Source organism: Sarcophilus harrisii, chromosome 4 (genome assembly GCF_902635505.1).
Source record: "Sarcophilus harrisii chromosome 4, mSarHar1.11, whole genome shotgun sequence".
Taxonomy (NCBI): domain Eukaryota; kingdom Metazoa; phylum Chordata; class Mammalia; order Dasyuromorphia; family Dasyuridae; genus Sarcophilus; species Sarcophilus harrisii.
In genome coordinates, this window is record NC_045429.1 from 204847034 (window position 1) to 204860552 (window position 13519).

At 42.4% G+C, this 13519-nt stretch overlaps 1 protein-coding gene across 1 annotated transcript; it reads right to left on the reverse strand.

Moving 5' to 3' along the window:
• Window positions 1–8941: 8941 nt before the first annotated feature.
• Window positions 8942–12783, reverse strand: POU3F2 (POU class 3 homeobox 2). The gene has a single exon (XM_012549227.2). The coding sequence runs from the start codon at window positions 12570–12572 to the stop codon at window positions 11235–11237; it is 1338 nt and encodes a 445-aa protein (XP_012404681.2). The 5' UTR covers window positions 12573–12783; the 3' UTR covers window positions 8942–11234.
• Between the last annotated feature and the right edge of the window lie 736 nt (window positions 12784–13519).

Below are 13519 nucleotides of genomic sequence, written 5' to 3' on the forward strand. Positions count from 1 at the left end.
TACTGGTTACCCGAAGTAAAGCCCGTCACAGGAAAGAGGCCAGGCTGTGAAATCTGAGTACTGAGAGAATTTGGATTCCCTTTCACAAAGGAATGAACCTGAATTTACCTGAAATCAGTGATCCCGACGAGGTTGACAAAAATCTTCTGTGGGAGCTGGTCGCCTAACAATCTTGATGTTAAAGAAAGAGGGCTTTGCCCAGATCCAAATAAGTATTTGCGGAATTTGGTGAGAGGAGTTATTCAAAGTCTCGTCAATTGCTTTAAAAGTGGTTTTCTGGAAGAGTTAAGGCAGGAGAACGGGAAAATGAGGAAAGACAGCAAGAAAACCGAAGCTGGTCTGGGAGATGGGGAGTAGGAAAAGAGATTTTATTACCTTTGATTAGGGAATTCTCTTTTACAAACGTGTTCGTCTTCCTGGACTGGGACTTCTGAATTCTTCATTGCAACAATACACTAGGGATGGACTTAAGAAATTCAAGCAAGGAATTAATTTACAGAGTCCCATTTTATCAGTATCGATGGGGAGAGAGCGGACAACAGGAATAGGGATTGTAAAGAAGGGCTAAAAGAACGGGGAGCAGTGGGGTGGTGCTGGGTGTTTAAAAAAAAAGGGGGGGGTATTTAAGCCTCTTGCAGACCCTGTAGAGAGCCACAGTTCTCACAGTTCTGGATTAAGGCCACTGTGGGGCGCCAAAGCTCTACTAGGCCAGAGATTGTGCAAAGCGGATTCAAGAAAAGGAATCCGGGAGAACAGATGCACTTGGGAGGGAAGGGAGGGGGAGTGAAGAGGGACAAGGGAAGTAAGCAAGTGTGTGTTGGGGGTGGTGGTGGGGAGGACTTTTATTCTCCAGTTAAATTCGCCAGGGAGACTTTGTTACATAACATATCTGTGCGTGGGGTAAGTAGACTTCGTTAGAAGAGAAGAGGTGGGGGTACGGGTAGGGAGGGAGAGAATGCTCCCAGGACACGCATATCACACAAAAATTCAACCGAGGTCCCACGGCTGACTCTGGAGCAGAAATCCTGGGCTTCTTGACTCAGAAATCCCGGGTCACTTTCTACTCCCTCCCTGTTCATCTAGTGCCAAAAATCTATCGCGGATGGGATGGGGGGAGGGGGGTTGAACAGGAAGAAGAGAGACAGACTAGTGTTGCTCCCCAATCCGGTCTTAGAGAGGCCAAAGTACTCTTTTCTCATCATATATAGGAGTCAAAGCCCCTGGGGCTTTCCATTTGCACCCTGCCCACTCGTGTCTAGTTTCCTTCGTACCCCACTCGGGGTGAACCAGTTTGTACTGGAAACTAAGATTTTTTTTTTCTTTGAGGTCCCCACAGTGTTAGCCCAACCCATCTACAACCCCAGAGGACTTCTCAACCTTCCACTTACAAAGGGCGAGAAGCATGACTGAAAGCAACCTCCCTGAGCCTTGGGAGCGCCCTGGATGCTCAACCGTCAGCTGCCAAGGAAACCTGATTTTATTTGAGCCTCCCCTCTTTGGATGCTGGAGAGCAGGAGGCGGAGAGGACTCTGCAAGGCGCTGCGCGGCGGGACAGAGCTGAGAAGGGGTTAAGGATGAGAAGGATGGGGGTGGGGGAAGAGGCTGGAACTAGAGAAGTGTGGACCAGACTTCCAGGACAGAATATTCTTAGAGACTTTTTGCTGTTGCACCTCGTGAGCTTCTTGTTGTTATATTATTATTATATTCAGGCCATTCGAAAAGGTTAGGAACCCAGATTTAGAAATGGGATAATCCGAGTCTAAATATTAAAAGTAAAATCAGAACCAGACTAATATTTACCCAGACTACCATAAGTATTTCGCTTTGCAAAAGGGAAGAAAAGTGCTGGAAGAGAGCACTGGCTGCATGACTTCGTCGGTTTTACATTTTTCCTTGCAAAGATACAGAGGGACAATAAAGATAAAAAGCAACCTTCCCGATTGTTTATTGTGTACCCCTCCTTTTTTTCCTGTCTTTTTAAGACAGCAATAGCTCCCTGTGTTTCTCCAATAATGAGCAGTTACGGGCCTGGGACCAAATTGCATGCTTTGTAATATTCTCCTTTTTAAGTATCTCGCCGAACAACACAAAAGGTGAAAAAAAAAGTACGTTGGATCAATAACCAAGATTGTTATTTAGATAACGAATTAATCTCCCTGTTATAATACTTTTATAGTGAACTTTGAACCCCTTCTATGAGAAAAAAGAGTTTAGAGGGAAAAAGTCTCCAACAGGATTAAGGTTTTAATTACAATTCCCTATCGAAGTAACATGTTTGATTAGCTGATCTTATCAATTAATAGTAACATTAAAGCTTATGAAACAGATTCGCAGGAAAATATACTGGGAGTGGGGGTGGGAGAGGATCTTTAAAAGTAAACGTTTCCGGAGACCTTGTCGGGCTCCAGCAAAACGAATTCGAACATAGGAACCTATTCGGATCCTATTGCCCATACACCTAACTAAGATCAAATTCTACTTAGTGGGAGAGAGAAGGGCGGGGTGGAGAGAGGGGCAGCAGACTTACTCTGTTGGAAAAACCCGAAGCACCAACAGCAGAAAAACCTTGCTCGTGAAAATAAAAGGACCATGGAAGAACTCCCCAGCATGGGCCGAAATCAAAGTTGCTGCCCAACCAGGGCGGTATGCCGTTCAACGCATTTTGGTCAGCCTTATATTCGCAGGGAAAATAAAGTAATTTGAGCATGCATCAACAGTTTTCCATAAAATACGAGTTAAAAGAAGTAATAGAACTAATCACTGTCTCCTCAAATCAAGTAGAAAACATTTCAATGCACTAATTAGAGTAATTAGAATAATAAGCCTCTGCCTATATGTGGTAAGACAATGTGTACAAACAACTTTATTTAATGTATACTGGTAATCAGTGATGCGTGCGTGCTTGAATGCTTAGTGCAATAAAACTAACCTCCGTCCGCCCAAACAATCAAATACAAATTAGTTTAATGATTGTGCCTGCTGCATGTCTTAGAAATCCACAGGCAGAGGCGAGTAAATAGAACCATCCTTGTTTGTGTGTATGTCTCCCCTACTGACCAAGTTGTTGCTGCCGCCTCCATCCACTGGGCAGTGAATGATTGTAGATGTGAATGAATGAATCAGAGAGCGAAGGAAAAGGAGAGAATTAATGAATGAAGCAGAAAAACCTAAACAGCCCAAACTTTTAAACTAAAAGGTTTAAACCAAACAAACCTGCCCTGGAGAAGAGGAAGAGACTACCTTACTGACCATATTCAACCTGGTTTCCTGAATCACTTTAACATCTCTAAATATGAACATCTATTAGAAACTATACATTTGTCTGAGTTTTATTTAACAAACCGTGGCCTCGGAATAATTTAAGAACTTAGCCTCTTTCTTCTTATTCTATTCTTTGGGGCTGTCCACATAAAATTTCTCTAATGAAATCTCCAGATCCAATTTTTTTTTTTCTAAACTATGTGATTTTCTTCAACCAACCAATGCCCTATTGTCAATCTGTGGGAGCTAGTGAGTTGTTCAGGCCAAAAAGGTGGCTCCAAAAATATCTAATATCTTACCTTGGGTCCTACGATGTTTCTTTGTTACAGCCAATTAGCTTACATAAACTTAAATGGTTTGGGGTAATATCTTATTCTAGCTGTAAGCATGCCAAATAGGGAGGAATTCACCTAATTTTTCTCTCTCTAAACACTGATTTTTTACTTGCTTAAAAATAAGAACAATTTCACAGGAAGCCAAAAGTGGCTAGTTTTCTGGAGTTCTCTGTTTTTCAATTTTCCAGTTTGGTTCCTTTGCACTTTTCATAGAAAAGTCTGAGAAAAGAAATGTTTGCAGAAAACTTTCAGGGCTTAGGAAAGCTCATTCTGAAATTCATCTAGCATCTTAGAAGGAATATTGCCTTCTTTCCTAAATTATGGTTGTCATTTCATAGTGATGCCCTTTCTCCCAGCTCTTAAGTTTCATTTCAAGGGGAATCATTTACCTTCTATATCTATCACTTCGATCTGGCTTTTTGCTTTTCTGATACACTTCCTTTTGTTGATCTGTGCCAGCTGATTACTTCATTATATTCAGCTTCAAAATCCCGTAGTAGGATATGGTAAAGAGAATACTCCTGGATCCAGAGGGAAAAAAAGGTTTTTGTTTTTTTGTACAGACCTACTTCTCTTCCTCATTCCATGTAAGTAAGCTCCACCTGTAACTGTTACCATGTCCAACAAGTACTCTCATTAAAAAAATAAATAAATAAAAAAGCTTGCTTTTGCAAACTTCCTAGCTTTGAGATGCTTTCCTAGAAGTAGGACAAATAACTGAAGGCTACCTACCCTCTTTCTCAATCTCTCTCCACTTCATCACTCTCATTCCTTCCTCTAAACCTTGGTCTTGGTGTAAGCATTAGGACCAAGACTCTAGCCAAATCACACTTTTCTAAACTTAAGTCTAGCACCAAATAAATGCACATTCAAAAACCAATACAACACCAAGTTGTCCCACTCACTTTCTCCTTCCCCCAAGGGCTCTGAATCCAGGGTACAGAAAAGTAAGTAGCAAAGCTTTCACATGCATCTGTCTAAAACTATTGATGCTGACTTGAAGAATGTCCAAAAAATATGCCGAAAAGTGAAAATACAGGAAATAACCAGCCTTTGGTCAAGGTCTCCTTTTTTTTCTCTTAGGCCTTGAGACTGCAAAGCTCTAAGCTTTCCTTTCAACGTGCATACTTTAGTTAGCTAGTTCAGCGTATGGGTGAAATGTGCAGTGTGATGCAGATGAGTCTCATTTGCTTCTCTGTATAAGAAGATCGGGTATCACGAATTCGTGCCCCCTCAACAAACTCACCAGTTGCCCTATTCAAAGGCTTTATTTCTACTATGATGGGATATGTTGTTAAAGGAACAGAAAAATAAGTTACTAGGGTAAAGAATTAGCTTCAAAATCATGTACCATGGGAGTAAAAGATCACATAAAATTTCTTCTAATGGAACGACATTTCCAGCTGTGGAGGGGGAAAAAACCCTACAACCTTAAGAAAATGTATTTTTGAATGAAAGACAACGCCTTACAATTGAATATCGGTGTTGGATATCTTAAAACAACTTTTCTTTCTCCCTGTATTATAGTCAAATAATTGAGTTTTTAAACTCTATTTTTATTTTTACCAAAAAAAGGGATAGAAATGCAAAGATTATTTTGTGGGAGAAAAGACTGTGATCCCTATCCAAAAAGACGCTGAGTTCAAGTTTAACCTACCGATATATTTATCGCAGTTCTGCGGCACATAGAGAGTTAATCATACACAATTTATAACAATCAAAGGCTCGTTCATATTGCTAAGATGGGGACCTAATGTTCCCCTCTTTCTTTTTAAAATCTGTGACAAAGTACGCTTTTGTGAGGCATATATTTTGTTTCCTTTTCTGCATGACAGCTATCCATTCTGAGGACGCGGAGCTGTTTACCACCAGCCACAACCACTGTCGAGAATAGTCTTAGGCTTAGGAGAATGGAATATATAAGGTTTTCTTAAACCCCAGACAAAGAGCTATAAAAGCCCTGAAATACGTGGGTGGAATAAAGTTTAAGAAAGATGTGCATTTTTGTAATGGCATGAAATAGCCTCTCAGACATTTCTTAAGCAAATAACATGTCTTAATTTTATCAATAAACAAAATTGCAGGAACAATAAGAAAAGAAACTGGGGCTGTTTTGATGGAATTTAACAGTTTCAAGCAAACAGAGTCGTTTATTCCGACAAAGTGAAATTAGTATAAAATTAAGTTGATTCAACTAGTAGGGAAAAAAAAAAAGTAGGATTAAGAAAATGAGCGTGAATAAATACTCTGGCTCTTTACCAAGCACATGAATGATCTTAAGATACTCTCCGAATGAACATTTGCTTATCCCTGGAACCAAACAAAAGCGCAACAACAACAAACAAAAACCAATTCTACATAAAAAGACATTGACTAGAAATACAGTAATCTTTCCTTTCATAAGAGGGCATGAAAATAATATAGACTGAGCAAACATGAAAAAAGTTGATGTTTTTCTAGTTGAGATGCTGGTCCTAAGCTACTTCTGCATTGTTTGAAGGGATAGAGGGGTGGGGATTCCAGGGTTGGGGAGATAGAAAGCCATGATTTTAACATCTCACTCACTTCTTGTTTCATATTTTATTTAAGTAAAAATCCTGAGTTGAAAAAACATTTAAAACCTGGATGAACATGACACCTTTATGTCCTATTGCCAAGCAGAAACTTCAAGATACTTCTTTCTTATCCACTGCTTTCCTCTATCCTTTTCAATTTATTGAAAGGTACACTTGCTCATGAAAAATACAATAAATTTCCCTCTCTCCAGACTCCCCTTCATCAACTTTCCAGCTTATTTTCCTTCTGTATCACAAATAGTCTTTCCTCTCCATTTCCTTTCTAAGCTTCAAGAGTCAAACAGTATTAGGAGGTTGATTAAGAAATAACAAAGGCAAATCATAAAATCTAGTTGTGAGAAAATAACAACTGCTCCTGCTCAAAGTCCCTTAGCAAAGAGGCCTGCTGCCTTGCTGCTCTTGTAAATTATAATTCAGTTTATACATACATATGAACTGATATATACTTGAATATAATTTCTCCCCTTTTTCATTGTTTCTTCAGCACCTCCTTCATTTGCTTCTCTTGAAGGAAAAAGGAACAAGACATGAAGATCTTTATCATGATCATTTTACCAGTCAACTCCTTCTGCCCAGAAGGCTTCGGCCTCCATTGGTAGAGGAATAGGAGGGAAAAGAGAAGAGACGTATGCTTTTGTTGTTGATATCTGAAATATAAATGAGGTCATTTTATGGGAGCTGACTATTCAGAAGTGATATTCCACAAGGACTGATTCCACGTGGTCCTTCATCCTACCTTTCTGGATCTCTTTCACACAATCATCCTTTCTGCCTCTCCTTTCTTTAAAAAAAAAGTCACTTCTGTTTAGGAAAACATAAAGTGTTCTTCAAAAATTTTTTCAGCCTCTATTGTGAACATTTGGGGAAAACAAGGGAAAGAAAGAGCTTGTTTACTATGGCTATACCAAGGTCTCTGGGAACACAATTCTGATACTTAAACCAGATGTCATGGCCTAAATTGGTAGGTACTATTGCCTGGAGTTTGATAGAGATTCTTAAATTGGAATCAAGATTTACCCAATAGCAGTAGTCTTTTCAGGTCTAAAAAAGGCAGGTGCCCATCAAAAAGAAAACAACAACAACAACAATAACAAAACCTTGTCCAGTTGACACGTGATGTTTTCCAGTTAGCATGCCCCTGTTGTTTGGAACAAAATGATCCCTCTCAAAGTCCACTAAAATGTCCTGCAGAGGGCAGATGTTGCTTGTTTTCTGCATAAAACTCAGTGAAATATTGACCATGGATTTAAATCCATACTGAGCTTAAACATTTTACCCATCAGCATGTCTGCAGTCACCAAACACTTCTTCTTTCTGTCACTTCTCTGCCAGGCTATTGATAAGATCATTTAGCTGTATCTGTTGGGGACCTGTGTAATATTGACTAGGAGTGAAAAGATGATCAGATCTAATAAGTCCAGAAACTACCATCGAAGGAGATATTGTACTTGTTCAACTAAATAAGGCAAAGGGGATTTAACAAACAACATATCTATTAAATAACAAGAAGCAGTTTGGAATTCTAACTAGTCTAAAAAACCAAATTCTTTATGGAATGCTTCCCCATTTCCTTTGGAATCTTCATAGATCATACAATTGATGATGACGACGACGACAACAACAACAACAACAACAACAACAATATCTGTTCTGGGCATTATAATCAGACCCACCTCAAGGTCCTTCTTCTCTATGTTTTTTTTTTCTTTCTATTTTATGGCTCCTAACTGCCTGAAGTTAAATAAACACTGCCTTGTAAACCTTTGCTAAACCTTAATCTTTTTGTAAAACTTACATGAGAATACATTTGACACGACTACAAACACTTGTCGAGCACTGTAATGTTGCATGGATTTCAGGAATATGTTGCTATTAAACATAGTTGATAACTTACAAAGAGAAAAGAAAAATAACCTTTTTAAATAAGTTACATTTTTTTTTTCCTGAAAGAAAGCTCTTATATTATAAAAAGAGAAGTGAGCAGAGTTTAACATCCACCAAGTTTCAAAGATGCTTTCAAAGAAATTTCTACACTGACTGGGTGATGCTAAGCTGGAAAGAGATACATAAGTATCTAACTATTTATAATGCATATGACCTGTTTGTAAGACCATTAAATATTGAGGAAATGAAAGCTCAAACTCTCTGATCATTTGGAAGGAATATTAACAAAATGAGTGGCAAGTACCGGGTTTATATATTAGAAGGAAAATGAAACCATAACTTGTGCTCTACCAAAAGACTATGGAAGTTATAAACATGAAATCTGGCAGTAAATGCATAAAATTTATTCCAAAACTTCATGAAGTTTAAAGGAAGTGAGGTGTTTTACACATAACTCAACATAAGGACTAGATTTTTACTCCTTTAAAATTTAAGAACTATGCAATTTGGCACTATATTTAAAAATAAAATAAAGATTTTTCAATAATTAGAACAAACTATGAAGGTATTGTGCATTTGTTTTATGTAGATAATAAAATATTACTTTAACATAAATATATAAGGATCTCTGCGTTTTTATTTTTTCCCCACAAGCACAACCAAATGTACCAAAACAAAGTATTCTTAAAGAGACTGAACCAAAAAAAAAAATACATCCCATATAGATTTTGTTCACCTACTCATTTAAAGCTACAGTAAAAAAAAAAAAACAAAAAAACAAAAAAACAATTTCCAGAACTTTTTTTGCTTCAAAAGAAATAAATATACATTGAGGCAGGCCACTTAAAAATGATATGAAAATATTTCCCTGGGTAGCATTTAAAAAAAAGAAAAATAGACAAAGAAACATTTAAACTATTTCTGCATTTCAAAAGACAAATATTAAACATATGTACATTGTGGGAAGGTTCAGTGGTAACTTTTGTTTTACTAAAACCTGTTAAGAGTTAGAGGATCTTACAGACATATCCTCTGAACTCTGTCTTCTGACCTTACCCACGCATTTATAAGTCTCTGAAAGTTCATTTCCTCCCTTTACCATTGGATATCTGCCCTGCTCTAAATTACTTCACCAAGGGCCAGTCCCCAACACTGAAAGAACAAGCAGCTTGATGCACCCCAAAGCAGCTCTGTGCCCTATCACTGTGATCATCGTTGGGGAAATACAATAAAGGCAAATTAAAATGCCTGTTATAAATCTCTATTTATCTGGCAAAACTTTGAAACTCAGTCATGGGAATCTGAAAATACACTAAAAAAGCATATTCTCTGAAAAATAAAAACAAACAAAAACCTAACCCTGGCTACTGATTACAGTGTGGAAACCAAACCGTGATTTTATGGTAGTGAGTTTCATTAAAAAAAAAAAAAAAAAAAAAAAAGTTAATACTAAGAACAAAACCTTTTTAGATTAAAAGCGATAAAAAAAGTCTTTTCCTTTTAGTGACCTTTTTGCCAAGTACATTTTAAAAAATGTAACATCACAGTTTATTGATGCTTATTTTTAATAATTTCAAGTTTTCTCTGAGACTTCCCTATAGAGTCTTTTGCTTTTAGAAAGTTAACCATTTTCCATGAAGAGAAGGTCAAGAAAAGCACTTAAATCTATTAACAAAGGGAAGAAAGAGGTGGACTGAAGATGACAATTTTTTCCCCAGTTAATTTGGCTCCCTCGATGAAAGAGAAAAAATAAGCTTCCTAAATCAGACTGGCCTTTCGTGCCATATATGATGGAAGGAGAAGGCATGGGATGATACATTTTGAGTTGAAAAATAAAACCTGAGCTAGTCAAGATAAGATCAGTGCACAAATCGGAGAGAACTCCTATGTATGCACAGATGTATTTTGAAGTAATAAATGCATACACAATTACATTCTTGGATTGTTTTCTTTTAAATGAAAACACTCACTCTTTTCAGAGTTCCCAAGTTTAATTGCTGTCGTCAGCACAAATATTTCCTTGAGATGACGTTATGAAAACTGAAGGCAGAGAACTTTCTGTGGGGTGTCTGAGGGCAAATATTTCCCTAGTTCTCTTCAAAGTGCCACTTTCTTTCTGTTGGACAACTCTGGAAATGTATTTAACCTCCACATTTCCTCGGAGCTCTTTCACAATGGGCCCGCCTGCTAAAATGAAGCAATCAGTCACTCAGTATCGATTTTTCTTTTTTCTTCCCTCCACCCCCACCCCCCAAACACTGCCTGAAAATGAAGTTTACTTTGTTGGTGGCAATCTAAAGAGGACTCGACTTTCTGTCCTAGGCTCGGAACTTGGCTCGGATAAATCGGGGAGACGATGCACTTTTCTTGAAAGCGGAAACTGTTTATTTTGTTTGAAGCCAATCATTTTGCTTTGGTAAAAGGAGAAAATAAACGTTACACCGATGTAAAGGGAGCTGAAGGTAACCAAAGTTCACATACAAGCAAGGAGAACAAGGGTCAACATACTCAAAAGAGCTGCCAAAAACTGGCCAACTCTCATTGCTGAATAAAAAATACAAGGCAATTTCAAAGTGAACCTGTGGGGTGTGGGGAATAGGGAAGGTGGGGAATATTTTCATGAATTGGTTCATGTAAACTTCAATTTTCTTGCAGTGCAAATTTCTACGGTTAAATACTGTTGACATCAAAGAATTTGTGTATTGTTTTGTCCTCTCTCCCGTTGGGAATCCACATTAAATAAACACCGGCAGCATGTGCGAGCTATGGAGCTTCATTCCAGGATGGAAACTGCAATTGTGTTTATCATGGTTTGGCAGATATTTTTGGTAATTAATTTAGTTTTGCCAGGTATTATCTCAGTCCCTGTCATCTCTCCCTCGCCCCCTCTCTCTTTCCCTCCCTCTCTCTCTCTTTCTCTCTTTCTCTTTCCCCTGTGTGTGTGAGATACTCACTCCACTTCATTGCCTGGGTACTCGCCTGTAAAGGTCAAAAACACATCGTTACACCTGCTACCCTTTAAAGGATAGTCCAGCGATTTCGTTGCCTTTTTTTCCCCTTGGGGGGATTAAAAAAAAAGTAACAATCAGAAGTTAAAGAGGGAACAATGGGGCTGGGAAGTGGGTAAGGAAGGGGGGGAGCAATCTCTTCGTACTTCCCCCTCCCCCCAAAAAAGAGTTCACTGGACTGGAGTCTGCACCCCGTGATGTGGTGGCGTGTCCCTACTCCCCCCGTATACATCCTCGGCTCCCGGCAGAGTCCCTCCCGGAGGAGTCATCCTTTTCTCTTTCTGTCTCCTGTTACAAAACCAAACTCTCACCACCTCCTTCTCCAGTTGTAAGCTGTCCGCCAGGGAGGTGATCTCCTGGGCCGAGGGCTTGGGACATTTGAGGAAATGGCTTTCCAGAGCCCCCTTGACGCTCACCTCGATGGAGGTCCTCTTTTTCCGCTTGCGCCCCTGGGCTGCGATCTTGTCTATGCTGGTGGGACTGCCCGAGGACGAGTCCGCCTCCTCCAACCACTTGTTCAACAAAGGCTTCAGCTTGCACATGTTCTTGAAGCTCAGCTGCAGGGCCTCGAACCTACAGATGGTGGTCTGCGAAAACACGTTCCCGTACAAGGTACCCAGAGCCAGTCCTACGTCCGCTTGGGTAAATCCCAGTTTGATCCGCCGCTGCTTGAACTGCTTGGCGAACTGCTCCAGGTCATCCGAGGTCGGCGTGTCCTCATCCGAGTGTGGATCGTGGTGGGGCCCTGGGTGACCTGGAGGGCCCTGCGGGGGCGGTGGCGGTGGCGGGGGTTGCTGGTGCGGGTGGGAATGCGGGTGCGGGTGGTGTTCCCCGTGGTGCTGCTCGTCGTGGGCGTCCCGTAGGCCATGGTGGTGGAGCCCCGTGGGCTGGCCCCCAGCGCCCAACATGCCGTTCACTGTGAAGCTGGGCTGCGAGTAGAGCAAGCCCCCGTTGGACGCTCCCATACTGGGAGGGAGGTGAGCCGCTGCAGCCGCGCTCCTCCATGCCCCGGGCCCCGGGTGATGGTTGGCGGCGTGGTGTACCAGATGCGGCGGCCGCTGCTGCTGTTGCTGTTGCTGCTGCTGTTGCTGTTGCTGCTGCTGCTGCTGCTGGTGTTGTTGCTGCTGCTGCAGGGACCCCGGCCCGTGAAGCTCGTCTCCACGCCCGGGCTGCTGTACCACCACCGAGGGCTTGATGTCCGGCTGGCCCAGGGGGCTAGTGGACCAAGGGGAGCCGTCTCCACCGCCCCCGCCGCCGCCCCCGCCCCCGCCGCCGCCGCCGCCGCCGCCTCCGCCGCCGCCGCCGCCGTGGGACAGCGCGGTGATCCACTGGTGAGCGTGGCTGAGCGGGTGCCCGTTGCTCTGCAGCGCGGCGTAGTCGCCCTGCACCAAGCTCTGCGCCTCTCGGTATCCTCCAGTGCCTTGCTGCATGCCGCCCGGCGGCTCGGCGTGCACGATGGAGGCGCTGGAGGTGAGCAGGCTATAGTGGTTAGACGCTGCGGTCGCCATGACTCTCGGAGCCGGACTGATCTCGCCGGTTAAAGGAGCCGCGCATTTGACAGTTACTTTTTCGCCTCGGGCTCCCTCTCCCTCTCTCTTTTCTCTCCCCCCCGCCTGATGCTCCAACGCCTGCTCCGACGCCTGCTCCGACGCCTGCTGGGGCTGCTACTGCTATTGCTGCTGCTGCTCCAGCTTCTCTCCTTCCCTTTCTCCCTCCCTTCCTCCCTCCCTTCCTCTCTCTTTCTCCTCCTCTCCCTCCCTCTCTCTCTCTCCCTTGCTCGCTCCGCTCTCTATCCTCTCTCTCTCTCCAGCTTTCTCTCTCTCCCTCTCCCGCTCTCTTGGCAGCTCTGGCTCGCAGCGGCACGCGCCCGGGCCCCGCCCCCACCGTCCCCTTCCATTGGTTCTGCACCTTTTGATTTACGTGGATACCGTTAGCAACCGCCCGGGACGGCTGAGCTGATTGGACGACATTTTTACCCCTCCCCCATTTCCCCGCCTCTCCTCCTGTCTTCTCTCCCTCCCTCTCTCCTTATTCTGATTCCCCCCCCCCAGCCCCATCTACCTCCTCTTTGGTGGGCCCCGCCCCCCATCTGTTTCTAACGAGCGGAGAAGCGGGGCGGGAGGGTAAACCCAGCGCTCTAGTCAACTGAGGCCACATGGAAGAACTGGAGGATGATGGGGTTCACGCCTCCTTCCCAGTAGAAAATTTGTGAGGGAGTAAGGGAGGCTGGACGAAGGCTGGGTTGTACTGAACTAGAGGAAGCCCAGTTCTTGTTCCTGTAGGGGACACGCGCGCGCGCAGACTCTTCCCCCCCAACATACACACACAAACGCACATCTCATTCAAACACCGTTAGACTTTCAAACCTAGTACCAAGAAGAGTCTTGACGACTCCTGTTGCAACAATTCCTGTGCAATGTGAAGGGCTGCTCAACATCCTCTTGTTGTGTCATTT

Excerpts from the sequence above, each read along its gene's own strand:
- POU3F2 (XM_012549227.2), bottom strand. The coding sequence starts at position 12,572 with ATGGCGACCGCAGCGTCTAACCACTATAGCCTGCTCACCTCCAGCGCC.